Source organism: Sarcophilus harrisii, chromosome 2 (genome assembly GCF_902635505.1).
Source record: "Sarcophilus harrisii chromosome 2, mSarHar1.11, whole genome shotgun sequence".
Lineage (NCBI taxonomy): Eukaryota > Metazoa > Chordata > Mammalia > Dasyuromorphia > Dasyuridae > Sarcophilus > Sarcophilus harrisii.
In genome coordinates, this window is record NC_045427.1 from 560043182 (window position 1) to 560066416 (window position 23235).

The 23235-nt window shown below is 33.8% G+C and overlaps 1 protein-coding gene across 2 annotated transcripts in view; it reads left to right on the forward strand.

The window, feature by feature from the left end:
* Nucleotides 1-23235, forward strand: part of SLK (STE20 like kinase) — a 71205-nt gene that overhangs the window by 12169 nt on the left and 35801 nt on the right. For both annotated transcript variants that reach the window (XM_003755403.4, XM_003755404.4), the window contains exons 2-4: nucleotides 14821-14985; nucleotides 18298-18346; nucleotides 19183-19332. In XM_003755403.4, the coding sequence (XP_003755451.1) occupies nucleotides 14821-14985; nucleotides 18298-18346; nucleotides 19183-19332 (364 nt within the window). The remainder of the gene's footprint in view (nucleotides 1-14820; nucleotides 14986-18297; nucleotides 18347-19182; nucleotides 19333-23235) is intronic.

A 23235-nucleotide genomic window follows, 5' to 3' on the forward strand; every position in this document is an offset into this window, starting at 1 on the left:
AGATTCTGAAGTCCTGCAACAGTCTTATCATCTCTCAGAAAATCCAATGATTCCTGAGGGTTTTGAAGTTCTACAACAATCTTATCATGTTTCAGAAATCCAATGATTCCTGAGGGTTTTGAGGTCCTACAACAATCTTATCATGTCTCAAGAGAATCCAGTGATTCCTGAGAGTTTTCAAATCCAACAACAATCTTATCATGTCTCAGAGAATCCAATGATTCCTGAGGGTTTTGAGGTCCTACAACAATCTTATCATGTCTCAGAGAAGCCAATGATTTCTGAGGGTTTTCAAGTCCAACAATTTTTGATGTCTATGATTCAAACGCTATAACTGCCATGCTCTTTCAGTGGTGGGCACAGTCAGTGATGGAACCACCGGATGTTTCTTGGGTCTTTTCCTTCGTTTCAAGGATCTGCTCCATCTCTCTCCTATGGACAAGGCAAATACGGCTTTGGTACCCATCTGATTCCTTCTCCATCTGTGGAGATACAAGCAAACCCTCTCCCCCAAGCAGTTAACATATCTGGTCCCCTCCATTCACTTTCCACATCACCTGAATAGAATAGAAACAATCCTTAATGTCTATAACCCAAAGAGGCCATTCTCTAGGCAATTGAGTAGGAGATGGAAGCCCAGACTGAAGAGTTCCCATAGTTTCCATCTGTTCATTTACCTTTCTTAAATCAGTCAACATACTCTATTTTCCAGATTTCTTTTTTACAACAAATACTTGGGGAATTCCAAGGACTTAGAGAAGGTTGTAAGTGTCCTTGGTCAAGTTGCTCCTGTACAATATCTAATAAGGTCTGAATTTTATTGCTAGCTGTTTAAGGGCCACTGTTCTATCCACACTGGTGTATCAGTTTTCCATTGGATAGGAACAGGTGAAAGTGTTGGCAGGCCTTCAACTGCAGCCCTGCCTAAAAAAACCAAAGTATTCATTTTTAATCCTAATTGTTGTAAAGATTGATGGAGATTTTTTCAACTATAAAAGGATTAAAAACTCCTGTTTCATCTTCAAATATCCATTTCAAAGGGGTAGCACTAACTTCAGCTGCTATTGATCCTCCTACACCAGACATGTAGGTGTCTGCCTTAATCTTTGGCCAGTGACTGGGCCAGTTGGCACCTCTAATGATTGTACATTCTGCACCAGTGTCTACCAATCCTTCTAATGTTCTAATGGTATGCCATTTATATAGATAATGAACATAAGTCAGTCAGGTATCACAGCTGCTGTCCAGTACATTCCTGGATTTTGTTGCTTGGAGTCAGAATCTGGGCAACTATCACCAGATTGCTTATTAGGAGTCTGTATCAGTAAACCTGATGCTACTACTTCTCCTGGTTGATAAGTCACACATTGCCTATCTGTATTAGTGCCTGGGATATTATCTACACGTTCCCCATTTTCCCACATCAGTGTATGGATGGACACTGTTTTGTACGGACAAAAAGGAGGTGAAATGGTCAAGCCTTACTGTGCCTGGAGGCAAGGGATCAGAGGCTGGAGAGGAACAGATTTCACCTCTCCAGGGGGTATCTCAGTTGTCCCAGCTACGTACAACTCTATTCTCCCCAATTGTAATCCCTTTCTCCCATCAGGTTGCTTCCTGGCTTATTGATTGTATAATACCTTTCTCCCATTAGATGGCTTCCTGGCTGATTGGTCATGTCTGGGTACTGAACTCCTAGGTACTCTCTGGGTGCACTATTGGCTGCCATCATGCCCCAAGTGTTTTTTAAAGCCTGACATCCTGGAGCTGGGCCTCTCATCCCATTTCCCTGAATCAGTCTACATTCTGATGCCCAAAAGAAGCCTCTGTTGCATTTTGGACATGGGGTATTGGGTCTTGTTCACCCACCCTGTTTTCTCACTCTGTCTCTATGGCAACATTGAACTTTCAGATGCCCTACTTTACCACATTGAAAGCATTGACGATTTTCTCTGGAAGCCCCTTGCCAAAAGGGACCCTGTCTTCCCATGTTGGAGACTTGGGAAGTCTGCATCATAATCGGGTACAAAAGCTATTTGTGCCCACTGTGGCACAGTGTCTTATGATCTCCTCTAAAGGAGCATCCTTGCGTAGTCCTAGTATAATTCTTCTACAAACCTCATTAGCATTTTTTTTAGCAAGTTGCCTTATCATAATGTCTGGTACTGCATTTTCACCATTAGTTCGTAGGACAGCTGTCTGCAAACGTCCCATAAAATCAGCAAAGGGTTCATTTGGCCCTTGTGTTATTTTTGTGAAGGCTTCACCCTTGCCATTTTTATTGGGGAGAGAAGCCCATGCTTTGATGGCAGCAGCAGCAATTTGCTCATATGCTGCTATGGGGTAATTAATCTATACTGAAATTTCTGCATAAGAACCTACACCTGTTAGTTGGTCATAGATGATTGGAGGATTAACTCCACTGTGACTGTTTTGTTGAGCTTGTATCTTATAGGGCTCACTATATTCAGAAAGCCACAACAAGTTTTGTCCACGTTCTAAGAATGTCCTTGCTATAGATTTTCATTCCCTAGGGGTTAAGATTTCATAAGCCAAATTCTGTAATAACATCTTAACATAAGCTGATGTAGCTCCTTAAGGAGTAAAAGCCTTTTTCAGGTTTTTGAGCATTTCTATATCAAAAGGAGCATATCTTCTACTTTCTCGACCTGAAGAGTTAAACTGTTGAATCACAGGATACATACCTATTTTCAGATCATCTAAATCCTGCCCTTCTTCTGTGACTTTAAGGACTGCCTTTTGTAATCTAGTCATAGGAGGGGGTGATTGCTGGGAGGGAGGTGCTAGTGGTATCAGTGCCCTTCCCACTACTCCTCCTCCCTCCATCTTAGAAGATGAAGTTGATGGGGGCGTGTCAAGAACCAGTTCTGACTGGTGGGATTGAATCACCATGCCCTTCATCCTCTGTTGATATTGCTTTTAATCCCTCCTTTGTTCTCATTTTCCTCACACTTCCTCATCTGGCTGTTCTTAGAATTTTTCTTTTTTTCTATAACTTGCAGGATTCTTTAAGGCCAATTGTATTATGTTGTATATATAGAATGTTCCCTTGGAAATTCAACGAGGACCTTATATCATTGTAGTATTCACATAGTTGATCTCCTACAAGTTTCCAATTATCTGGACCTATTTCTTCTTCCTTTAAGGACCAAGGGGATGTGCGTTGTAATAATATACCCAAGAGTCTAGTGATCTGCAACCAAGTTACAATTAAGCCTTATCCCTTGATCAACTTAAGCTTGCTTTCTATAGCTCCCCCTTGGGGTGGGGGTGTGCGTGGGCATGGGGCTGGGAGAGAATTAGGGTCCTTGGTCCACATGTTGGGCACTAGATGTGATGACCACGTTAGCATCCTGGATACCTTAGAATCAGCCAGAGTCAGGAGAAGCAAAAGTCCTTAGTCTTTATTTTTGGTCTTTAGAGGTAGAATTGAATTGGATGGAAGCAGAATCTCCAAGACCTTCCTTCTCCCTCATCTACTGCCAAAGTGACCCTGGCTAGTTCTTACTCAATCCCCTAGTCCCTCCTACAATTCTCTGTATACACCAGTTATTGAGCCAGCACAGGATAGTGGGAAGGGCCATTTTCCAAGCATATGCCCATAGAGTATTGTCCAATCAGTAGTCAGCCTTAAGTGCTCGGCTGTCCCGACCTCAGTGCATTGACTCAAGAGTTTCAAGCTCATTACAATTTCCCAGTGTTCCTTCTCTGGGTGTAGCTGATTCTGTACATCATTGATCAATTGGAACTGAGTTAGATCTTCTCTTTGTCGAAGATATCTACTTCCATCAGAATACATCCTCATACAGTATTGTTGTTGAAGTGTATAATGATCCTGGTTCTGCTCATTTCACTCAGCATCAGTTCATGTAAGTCTTTCCAAGCTGCTCTGTATTCATCCTGCTGGTCATTTCTTATAGAACAATAATATTACACAATATTCATATGCCATAATTTACCCAACCGTTCTCCAATTCCCAATCCATTTCTTAAGAATTAATATTAGAGCATTTATATTCTCTGATTATTCTTTGATATAGGTTGTTACACTATAAAACTTGCATTATGTGGATTTAATTTATGTTCTAGGCATCTCCTGTCTTTTTATATCATGATCTTTGCCTTGCTAATTAATAGTAACTAAAACAGTTTGTTCCAATTCTTCATTTTTCCTGCATAAAACTTGTTTTGTTTTTTAGTTTTGATTTTTAAGCTTTTTTTTTTTTTTTTTTTTTTTTTTAGTTTTAAAAAACTTAGCACAATTTCAAACTAATGCAGACTAATATATTTTCTCCTTTATCTTTCTTACTTCCTGACTTTTTGTGGTATTTAATCTCAATTCTCTTAATATCTTATAGGGTGGTTTTGTTTCAAACAAGCATTCCTATTAGAATTCTTTCTTTGCTTGTCTTCTATTCCCTGGACTACTACATCTAAGGCTACTTCCAAACTACATAAAATATTTATCTACAACTTTATGTTTTGTTTATGTGTGTACGCGCACATGCGCGTACACACACACACACACACACACACACACACACCTTTCTGTCAATATATTATTCTGTTTTGACATCCCTCACTGTTGCTTGCTCTATTCCAGTCTTTGATGAAGAGATATCTCTTCTCCTTGCTTTGACTTTCTCTTCTTTTATCTTCAGGAGATTGTCTCTACTTTACTTTTATGCCTCTCATCTTCACTTTATCCCTATATATCACTTCCTTCCCTGTAACACTCAGGCTCCCCCCTTCCTCTCTTACCCCCCCCCCCCCCAAATTCTCTTAGACCCTATCATCTTTGCACAATATCCTATTTCATTTCTTTTCTTTTCAGGCAAATTGTTTGAAGAAGCTGTGTCTTCTCATTGCCTCTATTTTTTATTCTTTTGTTCTTTTGGACAATTTGCAATTTGATTTCTTCATTATGCAGTTGTAACTGCTTGTCACAGTTATTGATGATCTCTTAATTGCTACATCTAATGATCTTTTTCTTAGACTTATTCTAACATCATTCTGTAGCATTTGATATTGTTGACCATACTTTCCTATATATTTTTTCTTGAATATTATCTCTTCTTTGGGCTTATTGGTGTCACTCTCTTTTGATTCTTTTTCTGCCTTTCTAATCGTTCTTCTACTGAGTATTAATCATGCCTTGCTTCCTAAATATAGTCATATCCCTATGTTCTATTGTAGTCCCTCTTCACATTTCTTTTTATACTCTCATATCTGGTGATCTCATCATCTCCCATGGTTTTTATTCTCATTTTTATAAAGGTGACGCCTATATTTCTAACCTCATTGTTTCCTGAGCTCCAATTTTATATCTCCAACTACCAATTAGGAATTTTGAATTAAATGTCCCATAGACATCTCAAACTCAATAGAATCTCCTTGTATAATATAACAAACAAATTTTTCTTCCAAATCCACTCTTCTGTTAAATTTCTCTATTTTTGTCAAGAACACCACCATTATTCTAGTTACTCAGGATTGTAACCCCAACCTCATCCTCCATTTACTTTCATCTCATATATCATTTAATTTTTAAATTCTATTTACCATTTCTTCTGTTTGCACTCTTTTCTCACTTAGCTACATCTGTAGTTTAAAAGACTTATCATCTTTTACTTGAAACAGTACACTAGCCTTGTAATTGTCTCTTTGCCTCATTTCTCTTTCCAATCTAGTCCATCTTCTATAGAGCTATGAAAGTGATTTTCTAGAGTGCAAGTCTGTCACTTATTTACTCATTAGATTTGAGTAGTTTCTATTTCATTTCTAGTATCAGATAGAAATTTTTACTTGGCATAATTGTTCTATACAATCTGTTCCCATCCTGTACATCCTGTGTTGTTCAAAATTGACTTTCTTATTGTTCTTTACACATTAATACTCCCTAACTCTATGCCTTTGTATTATTAAATATCTCTAGTTCCTGGACTATACTCCTTACTTCTTTCTGACTCTTAGAATCTCTCATTTCCTTCAAGATGTGGCTCAAAATTCTACATGAGGCCTTTTCTAGTTCTCTCAAGCTGCTAACACTTCTCATTCTTTTCCCAAGTTACCTTATATCTGTTTGAGTGTGTGTAGGATATATAATATAATATTTATATATTATAAGTGTCTATTAACTCCTCTATTAAGAATGTAAATTTTTGTAATGTAAGATGACTTATTTTGTTTCTGTATCCCCAGTTTTTGGCCTAGTATCTAGAACATGATAGATGCTTAATAAATATTTGCTGATTGATATATTTTTGAACTATTTTACATTGAGCATTATATTTATGCTTGATATCGTATTATGGAAAATACAGATTTTAGTTTTAGTGAATTTTTATTCAGTTTCAATAGCTTTTAAGTGTTTATAGTGACACTGTATTGGGCATTTGGAGAACTACAACTTTCAGGTAGTTTGTTGTCTATCTGCTCTCATGGGACTTGCAGTCAAATTAGGACATAATACCCAAGCATAGATAGCTATAATAATATACAATATTATAAGGTATGTGCATTATAAACGTGCAGTGTGCTGTATGCAGATTAAAAGGGAAAGAGGGAGTTTACTACTACTAATAGAAGTCCAGTTGAATGGGCATTATGGGAAATCAGGGCCAGCATCTTGAAAGATGCAACATTTGCTTTAGGCTTTAAAAGTTGAATAGTAATTCATCACATGAAGAAGGGAGGGAATATCTCAGGCTTAAGAAACAAGTTGGGAAGATGCTGAAAGTGTTGGCTAGGATAGAACCACTTTATAGAAGGCCTTACATTCAAGTTAAAAGAGTTTGAATTCTATTTTTTGGCAGTAGTGAGCACTTTAAAATTTTTGAACAAAGGAGTGCTAAAATAAAAAAAAAAGAATTATAAAAAAGAATATCACTTTGTTAAAAGTATGAAAAAAATTTGTTAAGATATTGTCGTTGTCTAGGCAGGTACTAATGTGGACCTGAATTAGGGTACTGGGAGGAATTAAAAATACAGAAGCAACAGGACTTGGCAATTGATTAGATACGAAAAGTAGATAATAACACTAATGTTTCAAAAATGGAAAACTGAGCAAATGGTAGTGTCCCTGAAGTTGCTGAAGTCAAAGGACAGTCAATTTTATATTAAAAAAATAATTTCAGTTTTGGACAAGTTAAGTATTATGCAGGTGAAAATGAAGGTCTAGTCCATCTGCAAGAGAGGTCAGGGTTAGAAATAGAAATTATTGGAGGTAATAATTAAAGCTATGGGAATGAATACTGAGAGTGTACTATACAGAGAAGCGTTTCAATGCTAGAACTTTGATGAATATTCTCTTTGTCAGGAAGATGATGAAGATCCACTAAAAGACAGAAGAGGGGTGATCAGAGATACAGGGAGAAGAACCAGATGATTATCTGCAAAGTCATTGTGGAGAATGTAGTTCCCAGATGCTACAGAAATGTCAAGGAAGATAAGGACTTCAAAATGCTGTTATAGTTGGTTATTTTAAGGTCATAATTTAGGATCTATATATGGAATATTATGTTTGCTCTTCATCATTTTTCTGTTTACAGAAGTTTTGGTAAAAATAAAATCATTCATGAATATCAGATAAATTATCCCTTATCTTGACAACTATAACTCTTAGCCTCTTTGTATGATCTTGTAGAAATAATAGGAATGGTGAATTTGGTCAGAACTGTGAATTCAAATTCTATCACTTATTAGTACTTCAAGTCAAGTCACTTCACTTGTCTAAGCCATTTTTTTCTATCTCTAAAATGAGGATAATGATAATACATATACGACTGTAGAACGTTTTGCAAGAAAAAAACTTGAAAGTTGCCATATAAAATGAGTTATTAATATTTATTACCAAGTATTTGTTTTATACTTAATATGGACTAGGAACTGTTCTAAGCACTAAGAAAAAGAACAGTCTTTTTCACTTTAATTTGTTGTTTTCTTAAGTCATTTTAGCTGCCAACTCTTTATGACCCTATTTCAGGTTTTTCTGGCATGGGTACTACAGTGGTTTGCCATTTTCTTCTCCAGCTCATTTTACAAATGAAGAAACGGAGGGAAACAAGGTTAAGTGACTTGCTAGGATCACACAGCTAGTAAGTGTCTCAAGGTAGATTTGAATTCTGGAAGATGAATCTTCCTGAATTAAGGCCTGGCATTCTATCCACTGTATCACCTAGCTGCCCTTTTTATTTTAATAGAGGAGACAAGGACTAGATACCTACAAGACATTAACAGGTTAGGTAAAAAGTGCTGGAAGTAATCTTGCTGAGTTCAAATCTGGTTTCAGATATTAACTAGTACTAATTACTGATCTTGAGCAGATCACTTAACTTTGTTTGCCTCAGTTAATAGTAAATCATTCTTTTGAATGGTTTTTGCCAAGAAATCCCAAATGAGGTAAAAGATTTGGACTTGACTGAAATGATTCAACAATGATAAAGATTTACACAGAGTAGATGGAAAGTAATATCAGATGAGAAAGCACTAGCAGCTAAAAGGACCAGGAAAAATCTCCTGTAGAAAGTGGGATTTTGAGCTGTGTCTTTAAGGAAGCTTAGGAAATTAAGAGGCAGAGATAAGGATGAGGAGAACTTTTTTTCTTTATTATAACTTTTTATTTACAAGTTAATATGTATGGGTAATTTTATAGCATTGACAATTGCCAAACCTTTTGTTCCAATTTTTCCCCTCCTTCCCCCCATTCCCTCCCCTCGATGGCAGGTTAATCAATACATGTTAAGTATGTTAAAGCATATATGTCCTAAAAATTATTTTGCTGTTCAAAAAGAATCGAACTCTGAAATAGTGTACTATTATTAGCCTGTGAAGAAAATAAAAAATGCAGGCGGACAAAAATAGAGGGATTGGGAATTCTATGTAATGGTTCATAGTCATCTCCCAGAGTTCTTTCCCTGGGTGTAGCTGGTTTAGTTCATGTGCTATTGGAACTGATTTGGTTCATCTTCATTGTTGAAGAGGACCATGTCCATCAGAATTGATCATCATATAGTATTGTTGTTGAAGTAAATAATGATCTCCTGGTCCTGCTCATTTCACTCAGTATCAGTTCGTGTAAATCTCTCCAGGCCTTTCTGAAATCATCCTGCTGGTCATTTCTTACAGAACAATAATATTCCATGACATTCATATAGCACAATTTACCCAACCATTCTCCAATTGATGGGCATTCATTCATTTTCCAGCTTCTAGTCATGAAAAAGAGGGCTGCCACAAACATTTTGGCACATACAGGTCCCTTTCCCTTCTTTAGTATCTCTTTGGGGTATAAGCCCAGTAGAAACACTGCTGGATCAAAGGGTATGCACAGTCTGATAACTTTTTGAGCACAGTTCCAAATTGCTCTCCAGAATGACTGGATGTATTCACAATTCCAGCAACAATGTATTAGTGTCCCAGTTTTCCCACATTCCCTCCAACATTCCGCATTATCTTTCCCTGTCATTCTAGCCAATCTGACAGGTGTATAGTGGTATCTCAGAGTTGTCTTAATTTGCATTTCTCTGATTAATAATGACTTGGAACAGATGAGGAGAACTTTTGAGGAGCAGTGTATGCAAAGGCATAGAAGCAGTGTGTGCAAATGCTGCAATGTATTTTAAGGAACAGCAAGTTATGCCATTGTATGTGAACCATAGAATACCTGAAGGAATAAATTGTAAGAAGATTGGAAACAAAGGAGTAACCATGTCATGAAGGTCTTTAAATGTCAGAGAAATTTATATTTGATTCTAGAAGTAATAGAATTTTTTTGGGGGGAGGGGTGGAGAGAGAGGGAAGATGGAAGGGAGGGAGGGAGGAATGGAGTCAGGGAGGAACAGAGAGGAAGGAGGGCAGAGAAAGATGAGTTCTGTTTTAGAACTTGTAAAATCTTTTTTTTTTTTTTTTTTTTTTTTTTTTTTTAACTAAGGTCTTCAACAAGCCTCACTTTGAATGGAAGTCTCATTCAGTGAGTAAGGTCTCCCACTGCATTCAGGACCAATCCCAATCATCCTGATATATATCTGGCCACTGGACCCAGATGGCTCTGGAGGGGAAATTGAGTCAGGTGACCTTGTCCAGACCTCCCTCACTTAAATCCAAGTCACTTGCATGTTGTGGCACCTTTCTGATGTCATGATCTTCTTTGAGAAGGAAGGACAGGGGCAGCTAGGTGGTGCAATGGATAGAATACCAGCCCTGAAGTCAGGAGGACCTGAGTTCAAATGTGCTCTCAGACAGTTAATGCTGCCTAGCTGTGTGACCCTGGGCAAGTCACTTAACCCCGATTGCCTTACCCCACTCCACCCCCTACCCCCCAAAAAAAAAAGAAGAGAGAGAGAGAGAGAGAGAGAGAGAGAGAGAGAGAATATGAATGAGAATGAAGGACAAACAACAAAAAGACCTTGTGATGTCTGCCTAAAAGATGCATTTAGAATATCACTGTGGAAATGATTTCTTTTATCGTTTTGGAGTTTATTTTGTCTATATCATAATATAATAGTAGGATATATTTGTGTCTTTTTTCCCCTTTTAACTTATATTTTATCCTCATTTGAATATTTTTTTCACTTTAACTACTTGGAACTTGCTGTTTTAACTAGAGCTGTTTTATTATTAATATGGAGCTCGTGTTAGTTGATGTCTGTCTTAATTTATCAATAATTATTCTTGAAGTAGATAACTAGAATTAGACTTGTGACAACTAAATATTTATATCTGTAGACTTAAGAAAATTGGATTGAGGATCCTACATTATGCTTATATACTATATTATTGTTAGGCTAAAATTTTGGTAAAGTTATAAATAGTTATACTACATAGTTTTACTAATCTAGAGGGATTCTTTAAAGTGAAACTTTTCATACCAAATTTTATGAGGAATATGAAAAGATAGAACAATTCTTCACTGGATTATTGTGAGGGGGATACTTTTCAAACCTTAAAATCTTATTTATATAAATGTGAGGAATTGTTATGGTGGTGTCAGGCTTTTAAAGCATATGGCAGTGTTTAGAAAATGCTATCTTCAAGAAAAGATATTTCAATCATTAGATATCTGGTACTGTTACTTTAGTTGACACATTTAAAGTTGAATTATTTTAAGATTTTGAATTAATACCACTTTCAGGGCATAATGCTAAATTTTATGTTATTTGCATATTCCAGAAAGGTTTCCCCTTCCTAAAAGTAATTTCTCTTAGGTTAATTAGTATAGTTTAGCATTTAAGTTTATTTTGGGGATAGAATAAACTAATAGTTTTTCTTTATCAAGCTAATTGTAAATTTCATCTTTGTTATTTAATTTATTAGTACTACAGTGAGGTTAGTACAGATGAAATACAGTAGTAGTACAGGAAGGTTTAGCTTTCACTCTACTTGAGAAACATGAAATTAATACAGATTATTCAGAAAAAGACCCTTCCCTTTCCCCACCTCTTTTATGTGATGTCATTTGTTTAAAATTGTTAAGTTATGCTGTTGATTTTTGAGGATGAAGCATTATAATTGTTTAAAGTTCTAACATGATCATCTTAAAATAAGCCTTTTTAAAAGTGAAAACCATACTTTTAGGAAAAATATCCAATAAGTGTGAAAGATATGGGGTAGCATTGTTAATAATTATATCCTATGATGAATATACTTTTGGATAATTTTTATTGAAAATTTGGTTTCTAAAATTTTAGGGGACAGATCTTGTTGAGTGATTAAATTATTTTCAGATGCTGTTAGATTTAAGATGTATTAAATAAGTGAATAAGTAAAATTCTAAGATTATATTTATTATATCACTCATACAAAATTGTATTTTAAGTGACTTAATGCGTATTTTAGGATACCCAATTAATTTCCAGAGAATAGTTTGGTTTCCCAGCATTATCTGTTGATTAGCTAGAAAAACATCCCAACAATTAGAAATATCTAAAAGAATATGGCAGGTTCATTTTAAGTTCTTTTAAGTAGAATCTGGATGACTACTTCTAGGCATATTATTATTTTTTAATTTTAATTTGACTTTTTGGGTTACAATTGAAGTTCTATACTGCCCCTCTCCCTCCCTCCCATGCACTAGAGAGGGCCATCATGTGACTAAGATATATATGTAAAATCATACTCTGCAAATAATTGCAAATTTTTGATTTTTAATCAGTTCTTTCTCTGGAGGTGGATGGCATTTTCCTTCATAGATGCTTTGTAGTTGATTTGAATATTTACAATATTCAGAATAGCTTGGTCATACAGTTATTCTTTGAACAATTTTGCCACCATATCTAAAGTTCTCTTGGTTCTGCTCATTTCACGCTTCATTATTTAACATGTTTTTCTAAAATCAATCTGTTCATTATTTCTTAAAGCACAGCAAATAGTATTCCATTCCAGTTACATCCCACAACATAAAGATGATTTTCTTTTTTCCCTGGTCACCTTTGAAAACATATCTATTAGTGGTATTGCTGTGTCAAAAGGTATGCACAGTTGTATGATTCATTGGGAATAATTGGAGATTGTTCTCCAAAATGGTTGCATAAATTCACAGTTCTATCAACTGTGTATGTGTGTCCCAGTTTTTTCCATATATCCTCCAACATTTGTTACTTTCCTCTTTTTCTATTTTAGCTAGTCTTATAGTTGTGAGATGATATCTCAAAGTTGTTTTAATTTTGACTTCTCTAATCAACAATGATTTAGAGCATTTTTTAATATCATTACATATAGCTTTTATTTCTTCTGAAAATTGCTTGTTCCTATCCTTTGCTGTTTTGTTTTTCAATTATTTCAGTTGTGTCCTACTCTTTGTGACCTCATTTGGGGTTTTCTTGGCAAGATACTGAAGTTATTTGTCATTTTCTTCTCCAGACCATTTTACAGAGGAGGAACTGAGACAGGGTAAAGTGACTTTCCCAGGGTCACACAGCTGTTAACTCAGCTCAGTTTTGGCACTCTATCCATTGTACCATTTAGCTGCCCATATTATTACATTTTTTGACCATTTATCAATTGGAAAATGACTCATTTCTTCTTATACGTTTTCTGTATATTTGAGATATGAGACTTATTTGAGAAGCTATCTATAAAAATCTCCCTCTAATTTTCTTCTTTCCTCCTAATCTTGGTTATGTTGGTATAACCTGTTTTTAATTTAATATGAAAAAATTTATCCATTTATCAGGCATAATATAGTGGTAATTTCATTTATAGGCTGAAGCCTCTAGATGGTTTCTGAAGACTCTTTCAAATTCTGTAATTCTCTGATTCTTTTGTAATAAATTGTAAAACATTATTTATTTCTGGATTATTAAGTTAATATTTAAGTACATTTTTTCTGAAATGATGATGGGCACATACATGTTAAATGTTTTTGTATTTTTTTTTAAGATAGATTTTCTTTTTGTATTTTAAAATTAGCATATTTAACATTCTTTTAAAAATGTTTTGAATTACATATTTTCTTCTCTCTAGCTCCTTCATACCCATTGAGAAAGCAAGCAATATTATATCAGCTGTTCATATAGAATCATGCAAAACATATTTCTACATTAGCTATTTTTTAAAAAAATCTTTTTAATACACATTGCTTTATGAATCACTTTGGGAGAGAAAAAGGGAAAAAACTATGAGAGAAAAAGAAGGAAAAAGGAATGGACTTAGCATGTGTTAATTTACATTCAATCTCCATAGTTCTTTTTCTGAGTAAAGATGGCATTTTCTGTCCAAAGTCTATTGGGATTGTTTTGGATCACTGAATTACTGAGAAGAATCAAGTCTTTCATAGTTGATCATTGCACATTCTTGCTGTTATTGTGTACAATGTATTCCTGGTCCTGCTTGTTTCCCTCAGCCCGTGTAAATCTTTCCAGGCTTTTCTAAAATCAGCTTGTTCATCATTTTTTGTAGAACAGTAATATTCCATTATCTTCATATACCATAACTTATTCAGCCATTCCCCAACTGATGAGAATCTATTCATTTTCCAGTTTTTTGGTACTGCAAAAAGAGCTGCTCCAAACACTTTTTGCACATATGGGTCATTTTCCCTTTATGATTTCTTTGGGGTATAGACCCTGTACTGGCACTGCTGGGTCAAAATGTATTTTGTTTGATAGCCCTTTGGGCATAGTTCCAGATTGTTTTCCAGAGTGGTTTGATCGTTTTATAGTCCACCATCAATGCATTAGTGTCCCAGTTTTCCCACATACCCTCCAACATTTATCATTATTTTTTTCTTCTACAATTTCTATTGTTGCAAAAAAAGCAAAAATAAAGAAAATGAAAAAGTATTCAATTTGAACTCATTTCATCTTAAAAATACATTATTATTGCTATATTTTTCTTTACCTTTATTCTTCCCCTTCCCAGACTTTTCTTTAAGATAAACATTATTTTCAGTAACTATGGTGATCAAACAAATTGTGTTTTGAACACAGAACTACCAGTACTGTATTCTGAGTTTTACTTTTTATCAAAGCTGCTCATAACTAGCTTGATTATGTAAAATATACAAAACACAGAGGCTATGTTATAGGTTTTTATATATATATGTATGTGTGTGTGTGTGTGTGTGTGTGTGTGTGTATACATACACACACACACGTGTCTAATTTTCCAACTGAAATTGGGAGAAATAGAAAGTTATTATATTTTTTATTTTTATTTGTTATTTAGAACAAGAACAGAAGAACAAATTGATAGAATTCACATCACTGAATTTGTTCATTTTCATTTTAATCTTTGAGTTATCTTTTAAAATAATTACAAATGTTAACTATAGTAATGATTTTGTTGTACTTTCATTTTTAGGCCCAGAATAAAGAGACAAATGTGTTAGCTGCTGCAAAAGTGATTGACACTAAATCTGAAGAAGAACTTGAAGATTATATGGTTGAGATTGATATTTTAGCATCATGTGATCATCCAAATATAGTCAAGCTGCTAGATGCATTCTATTATGAAAATAATCTTTGGGTAAGCATTTTACTATCTATTGACATTTTCCTATTTGAGTAGATATAAGAAGACTTGGAAAGTTTAAAAATATAGTTTATAACTCTTAACCCTTCATTTTAGCTGTAATTGATATGACTTAAATAGAGTTGATATCATTTTAGGGTGACTAATAGAATGATTATATAAAATTTATATATTTTCAGGGTTTTTTTTTTTTTTTAAGGGGGAAGGAAATTGGGGTTAAGTGATTTGCCCAGGGTCACACAGCTAGGAAATGTTAAATGTCTGAGACCAGATTTGAACTCAGTGCCTCCTGACTTCAGTACTGGTGCTCTATCCACTGCGCCCCCAAGTTTGCACATTTAAAAAAAAAATAGACCTTCTAGTGAACTTTATCCCCTAGTATAGATAAGAGGTAGGATCTGAACACCTTTCTGATGCTAAGGCTACTTGACAAAACTGTGCCTCACAGTTTGTAAATTGCCTGAGTTTCATAATGAGGATTATTTGAGGTTTAGAATTTTACTTAAACCTGGTTCACTTTATTTTAATTGTAGTCATGGGGGAAGTTTAAAACTTCTTGTTTTTGCTCTTCACTTTAGGTCTTAATCTGACACAAGCCTTTTGTTCTTTTTAAATTAGTTTTTAAAATTACTTAAAATTCACAATAGTTAATAAAATAAGGAATTTAGTTCAGAATTTAGAATTTCCATGACTTAAAAAAAAAAAGCTAAATCACTAATTATCAAATGTATAATAAATAACACTTTCAAACTTGGATATTTGCTTTGAACTTTCTTGAAAATTGATAATAATTTTTTGTTTTATTTCTTGTTTTAAATTTTCTTCAAATTACATAAAACTTACTAGGAATGTTGAAATAGTTGCAGTATTTTAACCAGACTGAATTTAGTATTTGGTGAAATGTTTGCATTTATGTAGGCAATTGTTAAATTTTTTTTTTTTTATGTAGGTTTTTTTTTTTTATGTTTTTATGTAGGTAAAAAAGAATTGTAAAAAATTTTATGTTGATAAATTTGTAAATAATGTTAGTCTTGAAATAAACTGCATGAGGTTACTTTTGGCATAATAATAACATATTGTTAATGAAAAGAGTATTGGCCTAGACTGTCAGGAAAGCTGGGGTTTTGACCTGGCTTTATTCACTCTACTAAACAGTAACTTCATTGTGGGTGCTTGACCCAGTCATTTCACTCTCTTTCCTCAAATGTAAGAGAAAGTGAGTTAGAGGAGGTGATCTTTTAAGTTTCCCCTCTATCTCTATTACTCAGCTGTTGAAAGTAGCAGATTAATTCCTGGCTTGGGACTAAGCTTTAGTTTAGTTAAGAATGCTATTTTAAATGCGTTGTTGGTTTAAATGCAAGTTTCTCTTAGAGAAAAGAGCAAACTAATATGGAGAAAAACAATAAATGTAGTCTAGTGGAAACAGCATTAGAACTAGGCATTATTAGTTAAAATGTACTAGTATGCCACCTTGTACCATTTATTAATAATGTGTTCCTTGGTACAAGAGATATTATTCTCTTACATAGTAATGTAGTAAAATTGTGTTTTTGCCTCCTGTTTTGTTCACTTCATAGCATTGTGAATAACATTGTCTTTCATGAAATTATTTATAGAGAATGGTTAATTTTAATATTTCACATTCATTTGCATAAAACTTGTACAATGCCAAAAAACTTTAAGCAATAAGCATTTATCTTTTAGGGATCCCACAAATCAAATAAGAATATGTAGTGAGAATGTGTGTGTGTGTGTGTGTGTGTGTGTGTGTGTGAAAGAGAGAGAGAGAGAGAGATTTTGAGAGGTAGCATAATGTACAAGGGATAGATCAAATCTAACCTCAGACACTTATTATGTTATATGACCTTAGGCAAGTCATTTAATCACCGCCTATCTCATTTGTCCCATTTGTAAAATGGGGATGATAATAGCACCTAGTTTCCAGGGTTGTTGTGAGGACCCAGTGATATAATTGTAAGATGCTAGCACAGTGGCCCCAACTCCCCAATGCTAGATTATGATGATGATGATGATGATGATGATGATGATGATGATGATGATGACGACGACGACGATGACATGTCAGAAAGAATTGAATTTCAGTTCTGCCTCTGACAAGTGGTGTTTTTTGACCATTGACGATTATTACATCTTCCAGTGTCCCAGGAAACTAAAAGTTGATGGTAGGAATTTGTGGAGAGTTTCTACACAAGGAGTTCCCTATGCCCGTGAAATCATAAGATTATAGAATTAGAGCTCTAATACATCTCAGAAGTCATTTAGTCCAATCCCCCCTTTTTATATATAGAAGCTATCTACTTAATTCAAGATCAATAGGCTGGGGATTAAATTAGACTGGGAATTTGGAAATAGGTTCATGGTTTATAGTTTTTCATGTTGTCTACCGGACCATGCTGTCTCAGTCCCATTTCCAAAATCCTTACTAACTCAGATACTCATATCTTCATTTAGAACAGTTATAAAAAGGATAGAGATAAGGACAGAACTTATGATTTCTTTGGTATAGAGAACTTTGTAGCAACAAATGAGATTAAAAAAAAACTTCACTTGTCTGTACAGGTTAATACTTTCTGTGTAACTTACAGCCTTAAGGAGTTGCCTAGAGCACTGAGAGGTTAACTAATTTGCCTAACTGGTTGTATAACTAGTATGCCTCAAAGATAGGACTTAAAATAAAGTATTCCTGGCTTTGGGGGCAGCTGTCTATCCATTACACTATGCTAGCTCACTAAAATAATTTTAGCAACTGTAATATTTGGAATCATTTACCTTTCTGATATTGATAAATGTCATGATGTTTTTAGGTTTTTCATATTATTAATGCATATAGTTTCTGGGGATTATACATATTGATACATAAATATCACCATTTGCAACTTAATATTAAAAGAACAATAAATATTTTATCAACCAAGTATAAAAATCCAATTAAAATGTTAGAATTCTATTTTCTTATAACATAATAGTACTTGAAAATATTAAAAAATTTATATCATTATACTTAAACAGAATATTCCTAAATCTAAACAGTATATTCCTATGGGATTTTCAGGATAGATTTTCTTGAAAACTTGTGAAATCATATTAAGGAAAAAATTTTTTTTGCATTAATAGTAAGATTGCTTTCTCTTCTAACAGACTGATTTGGCCTTTTTAATGCTCATGGTAACAATTGCTAAGTTGGTGATGTGAAAGTCTTGAATTTTGTTATTAACTTTTAAAGATTTAGTTTGTATTTTTTTATCCAATGAAATTTCAGATGTCTGTTCTTTTACTTATATGCAGATCCTCATTGAATTTTGTGCAGGTGGTGCAGTAGATGCTGTGATGCTTGGTAAGTATCAGTTTGTTCTTTATATTTGTCATTTTTAGTTCTCAATAAATACAAAAGCATGTATAAAACGTACTGCATGTTATATATTTCCTACCATGGTAGTAAGTCAATAAGCATTCATTATGCCTCTAGGCTAAAGACAGTCCCTGTCCTTGAGGAGCTCATAATCTAATGGTGAGGATAAGATGCAAAAAATTATGGACAAAGAGATATACAGGATAAATAAGCAATAATCAATGGAGGGAAGGCAGTAGAATTAAGAGAGATTGTGTAAGGCTTCCTGTAGAGGTGAGGGATTTACCTGGGACTTGAAGAAAGCCAGGAGGAAGGGATGTGGTGGGAGAATGTTGCTGCAGGAGATAGGAAGTATCTTGTTTGAGCAACTGGAAGTAGGATGCTGAGACTATCGAAAAGGTCTTAGTAGGTCATGAGTTAGAACAAGAATGGAAAGATGAAGGGAGTGTGTGTGGTCATGAGTGGCTTTGAATGCTAAGCATATTTTTATGTATGATGGTATGAGGAATCAAGGATCTGTACTAGGGTGGTAGCAGTTCAGAGGAGAGAAGAGGGCATAGGTGAAGTTAAACAAGTCTTGGCAACTATGTGATGTACTTAATACTTGAAATAATATAGGAAATCAATAACTTGCCTTGATTTTATTTTCATATTATTCAGAGAATTTGGATATTAAAAAATGGAGAGACTTCTAAATATTTATATTTACATATGATGTATATGTATATTTAAAAAACTCATAAAAATGATTAAGTATGGTTTGAAAGTAAATCGTTAAGAACTGAAAAATGTAAAAATGTATTTTGTACTTTCTCTTACAGAGCTTGAGAGACCATTAACAGAATCCCAGATACAAGTAGTTTGCAAGCAGACTTTAGAGGCATTGAACTATTTGCATGAAAATAAAATTATCCATAGAGATTTAAAAGCAGGCAACATTCTTTTTACATTGGAAGGAGACATTAAATTGGGTAAGTAATTCATATAACTATCAAATTATATTTATCATATTTTGTGCTATGAGGGCTCTTTCCCCCTAAATCCATTTATTATAATGTGTGAGTTTTAATTTTAATATTCAAATACAGCAACCCACTCTGTTTTTCTGGAACTTCATTTTTTCAGGTGTGAAATAAGAGACTAGATTAGATGAGTTATGAAGTGCCTTTTAGGTTGAAGGAAAAAACCCCTCCAGTTTTCTGTTTCTATGAGATCACATAAAATCATTATATATCTTATCTATCTCTCTATTAACTATCCTTTAGATTTTTGATCTTATAGTTTTCCAGAAGAATTTCATTATTTTTTTCTAGTTTTATAAAGTAACAGTTTGATAATTTAATTGGCATGGCACTGAATAAGTGAATTAATTTAGTTAGTATTATCATTTTTATGTTGACTGGTCCTTATGAACAGTGAATATTTCTCCAGTTATTTAGATTTGTCTTTTTAAACAGTGTTTTGCAATTATAATTGTATAGTTGTAATTATATTGATAGGTAGACTGTTTCCTAATTTATAATTTTAGAAAACTTCTTGTGATTAACGAATTTTAATGACTTGCTCAAAGTCACTTGGCTGATATTTGTTAGAGGCGTGCCTTATATAAACCCTGGACTTAATGATACTGAAGATTGCTTTCTCTTCACTGTGCCATTCTTTTTCTCATCTTGCCTTTATTTTAACTGCCTCTTGAATTTTATACTACCACTGGTTCTCAGCTCTCTTGGCCTCAGTAGGTTAAACTAACTTGCCTAACTGGTTGTACAACTAGTATGCCTCAAAGATAGAATAAAATGATGTGATAGAACTGGATAATTTCTAAGGTCCTTTAAGTTTGAAATTTCTGTTCATCTAATCCTAGCTATTCCAACTAATGTTCCAGTTTAATTTAAAAATTTTAAAATGACATTGCTACAATTTTGGATAGTCAATTATTGATTACCAAGAAATGAATTCCCTTCAATATGGAATTCAAAAAAACCATATTAGTTAAAAATTCTATTTTACATATTACATAAAGATATATAGAGAGATTTATACATATGCAAATATATAAACATATTTTAATATTATATAATTTTTAAAATTAAGCTTTAAAATTCATTCATAAAAAAGTATCCAGTATAGATTTTAAATGTAAGATAGTTCCTGACTTTAGGAAGCTTCCAAATTAGTATAAGTGTGATGACATATGTATACGATTGTTATACAAAATAGAACATAAGCCTGCAACAGAAAAAATGTTAAGGATAAAATCATAGTAAAATTTATATAGAAAAACAAATGAAGAAAAATATCCACATATCTTAGTGAAATTCCAATGTATATGGTTGACTTAACCATGAGAAAAGAAATTCTGTGAAAATGGTAAGAAAGAGAGGAGAAAATGGAAAAATATATTTATCTAGTTGTGGAAGGGAGATAACTAGCAAATGTAAGAAAGGCACATGATAGGCTTTTTTGTTTTTTTTTTTTTTTGGCTGAAGTAATCGGGGTTAAGTGACTTGCCCAGGTCATACAGCTAGGAAGTATTGTGTCTGAGGCTATATTTGAACTCAGATCCTTCTGACTTCAGGGCTGGTGCTCTACCCACTATGCCACCTAGCTGTCCTGTATGATAGGTTGTTTGAAAATAAATACTATTCAACAAAAAACAATATAATTAGATAGAAAATAGATACATTGGGGACATATATGGCAAATCTGACATCTAAAAATTTCACAACTAAAATGTTTAAGGAGCTGTTAAACATTTATAAAGGGAATTAGTTCCCACTTGATAGATTAAAAAAAGATCAAGTTTTCAAAGTTTTGAAGTTTTCAAAGAGGATACACAAATTTCTGTTAACACTTGAATGTTTTTTGTTCAATCTCACTGGTAATCAGAGACAGATTAACACAATTTTGAAGCATTTTTAGCTCATAGTTACCAAATTGGGGAAAAAAGGGAAACTCAAAGAAATACGCATTCCTTTGTTGCTAGTGGAGTTGTAAACTGGTAGCATGTTATTGGAAGACAATCTGACAGTATGCAAAGCTAATTAAATTCCTTGATTTAGTTAAATCTCTCCAATTTTGGAAACATACCCTAGAGTGTTTCCAAGAACAAAACAAAAGTCGCTTGAGATTTTCAAAGCAGCATTGGTTGCAATGGCAAAAAAAAAAAAAAAAAAAAAAAAAAAAAAGCCATAAATAACAAAGAAATGGTTAAATGAATTTTGAGTTATTAATATGATAGAATTATTCTGTGATTAATTTAACTTGGTAAGAATGGGTATAAATAAATCTGGTAAACCAGAAGAACAGAGTATTTAACATCTGTGACCATATAAGAAGCAAAATTAATGAAACTGAATGGATAAGTAGAATACTGCTATAGAAGGAATGGATTAGATATTATACATATTACCAACAATTTTAGCAATATGTACAAGTTTAATTACATTGCTGTTTAATGTTAGAATTACAATTTTTGTTTCTTGGGGCAGGAGGTAGTTTGGACAAAGTTATATAGGAAACTTCTTTGTGTGGGGAGGTTTTATCTTGTTTTGTTATTTTTTTAATAATAATTTTTTATTTTTCAAAATACATGCAAAAATAGTTTTCACCATTCATCCTTGCAAAATCTTGTATTCCATACTTTTCTCCCTCTCTCCCTCCATTCCCCTCCCCTAGACAACAAGTAGTTCAATACAGGTTAAACATGTGCTGTTTTTCTAAATATATTTCCACATTTATCATGCTGCATAAGAAAAATCCAATCAAAAAGTGAAAAAATATGAAAAAGAAAAAAAACACAATCATGTAAACAGCAACAACAAAAAAGGTGAAAAATACTATCTTGTGATGCACATTTAGTCCCTATAATCCTTTTTGTGGATGCAGATGGTTTTTTCCATCACAAGTTTATTGGAATTGGCCTGAATCACCTCATTGTTAAAAAGGGCCACATCCCTCAGAGTTGTTCTATCAGAGTTGATCACCATATAATCTTCTTGTTGCTGTGTACAATGTTCTCTTGGTTCTACTTTCACTTAGCATCAGTTCATACAAATCCAGGCCTCTCTGAAATCATCCTGCTTTTTGTTTCCTATAGAAAAGTAATATTCTATTACATTCATATACCATAACTTATTCAGCCATTCTCTAGCTGCTGGGCACTCATTTTCCAGTTCCTTGACGCTAAAAAAATGGGATGTCACTTTTTTTTTTTTTTTTTTTTTTTACAATTGGTTCCTTTCTCCTTTTTTCTGATCTCTTTGGGATACATACTCAGTAGAAACATTGCTGGATCAAAGAATATGCACAGTTTGATAACCCTTTGGGCAAAATTCCAAACTGCTCTCCAGAATGGTTGGCTCAGTTCATAACTCCACCAACAATGTATTAGTGTTCCAGTGGAAACTTCTTGTATTAACTTCCTTTAAGGATGCAGTGATCAACTGGCCTTTAACTTGTGATTTTAGTTCCTGGGGACACTAAAAAGTTAAATCCTATCCATAGTCACGGATCTGAATGTGAGTGTGTCAAAGGCAGGACTTGAACCCAATTCTTTGTGACTCCATGGCTTACCCAATATCTGATAACCCATAGTATCTCTCAGATTTGGATAAACATATTAATAAAAATATGTGATAAAATATTAAAATATAAAAGTTGACCATAAACCGTAAAGCTTATGACCTTTTTCTTTTTTTCAGTTTTCCTCAAAGCTTTGTTGGAAAAGTTTTGTTATATTTCATAACAGTTTTTACTGTTTTTATTTAAGCGATAATTCACAACTTTTAGGACATGAGAATATGTTACAATATTTAGTCATTAGAAACATGTAGCAAAGTGGCTAATTAAGTCACTAAGAATGTGTATGTATG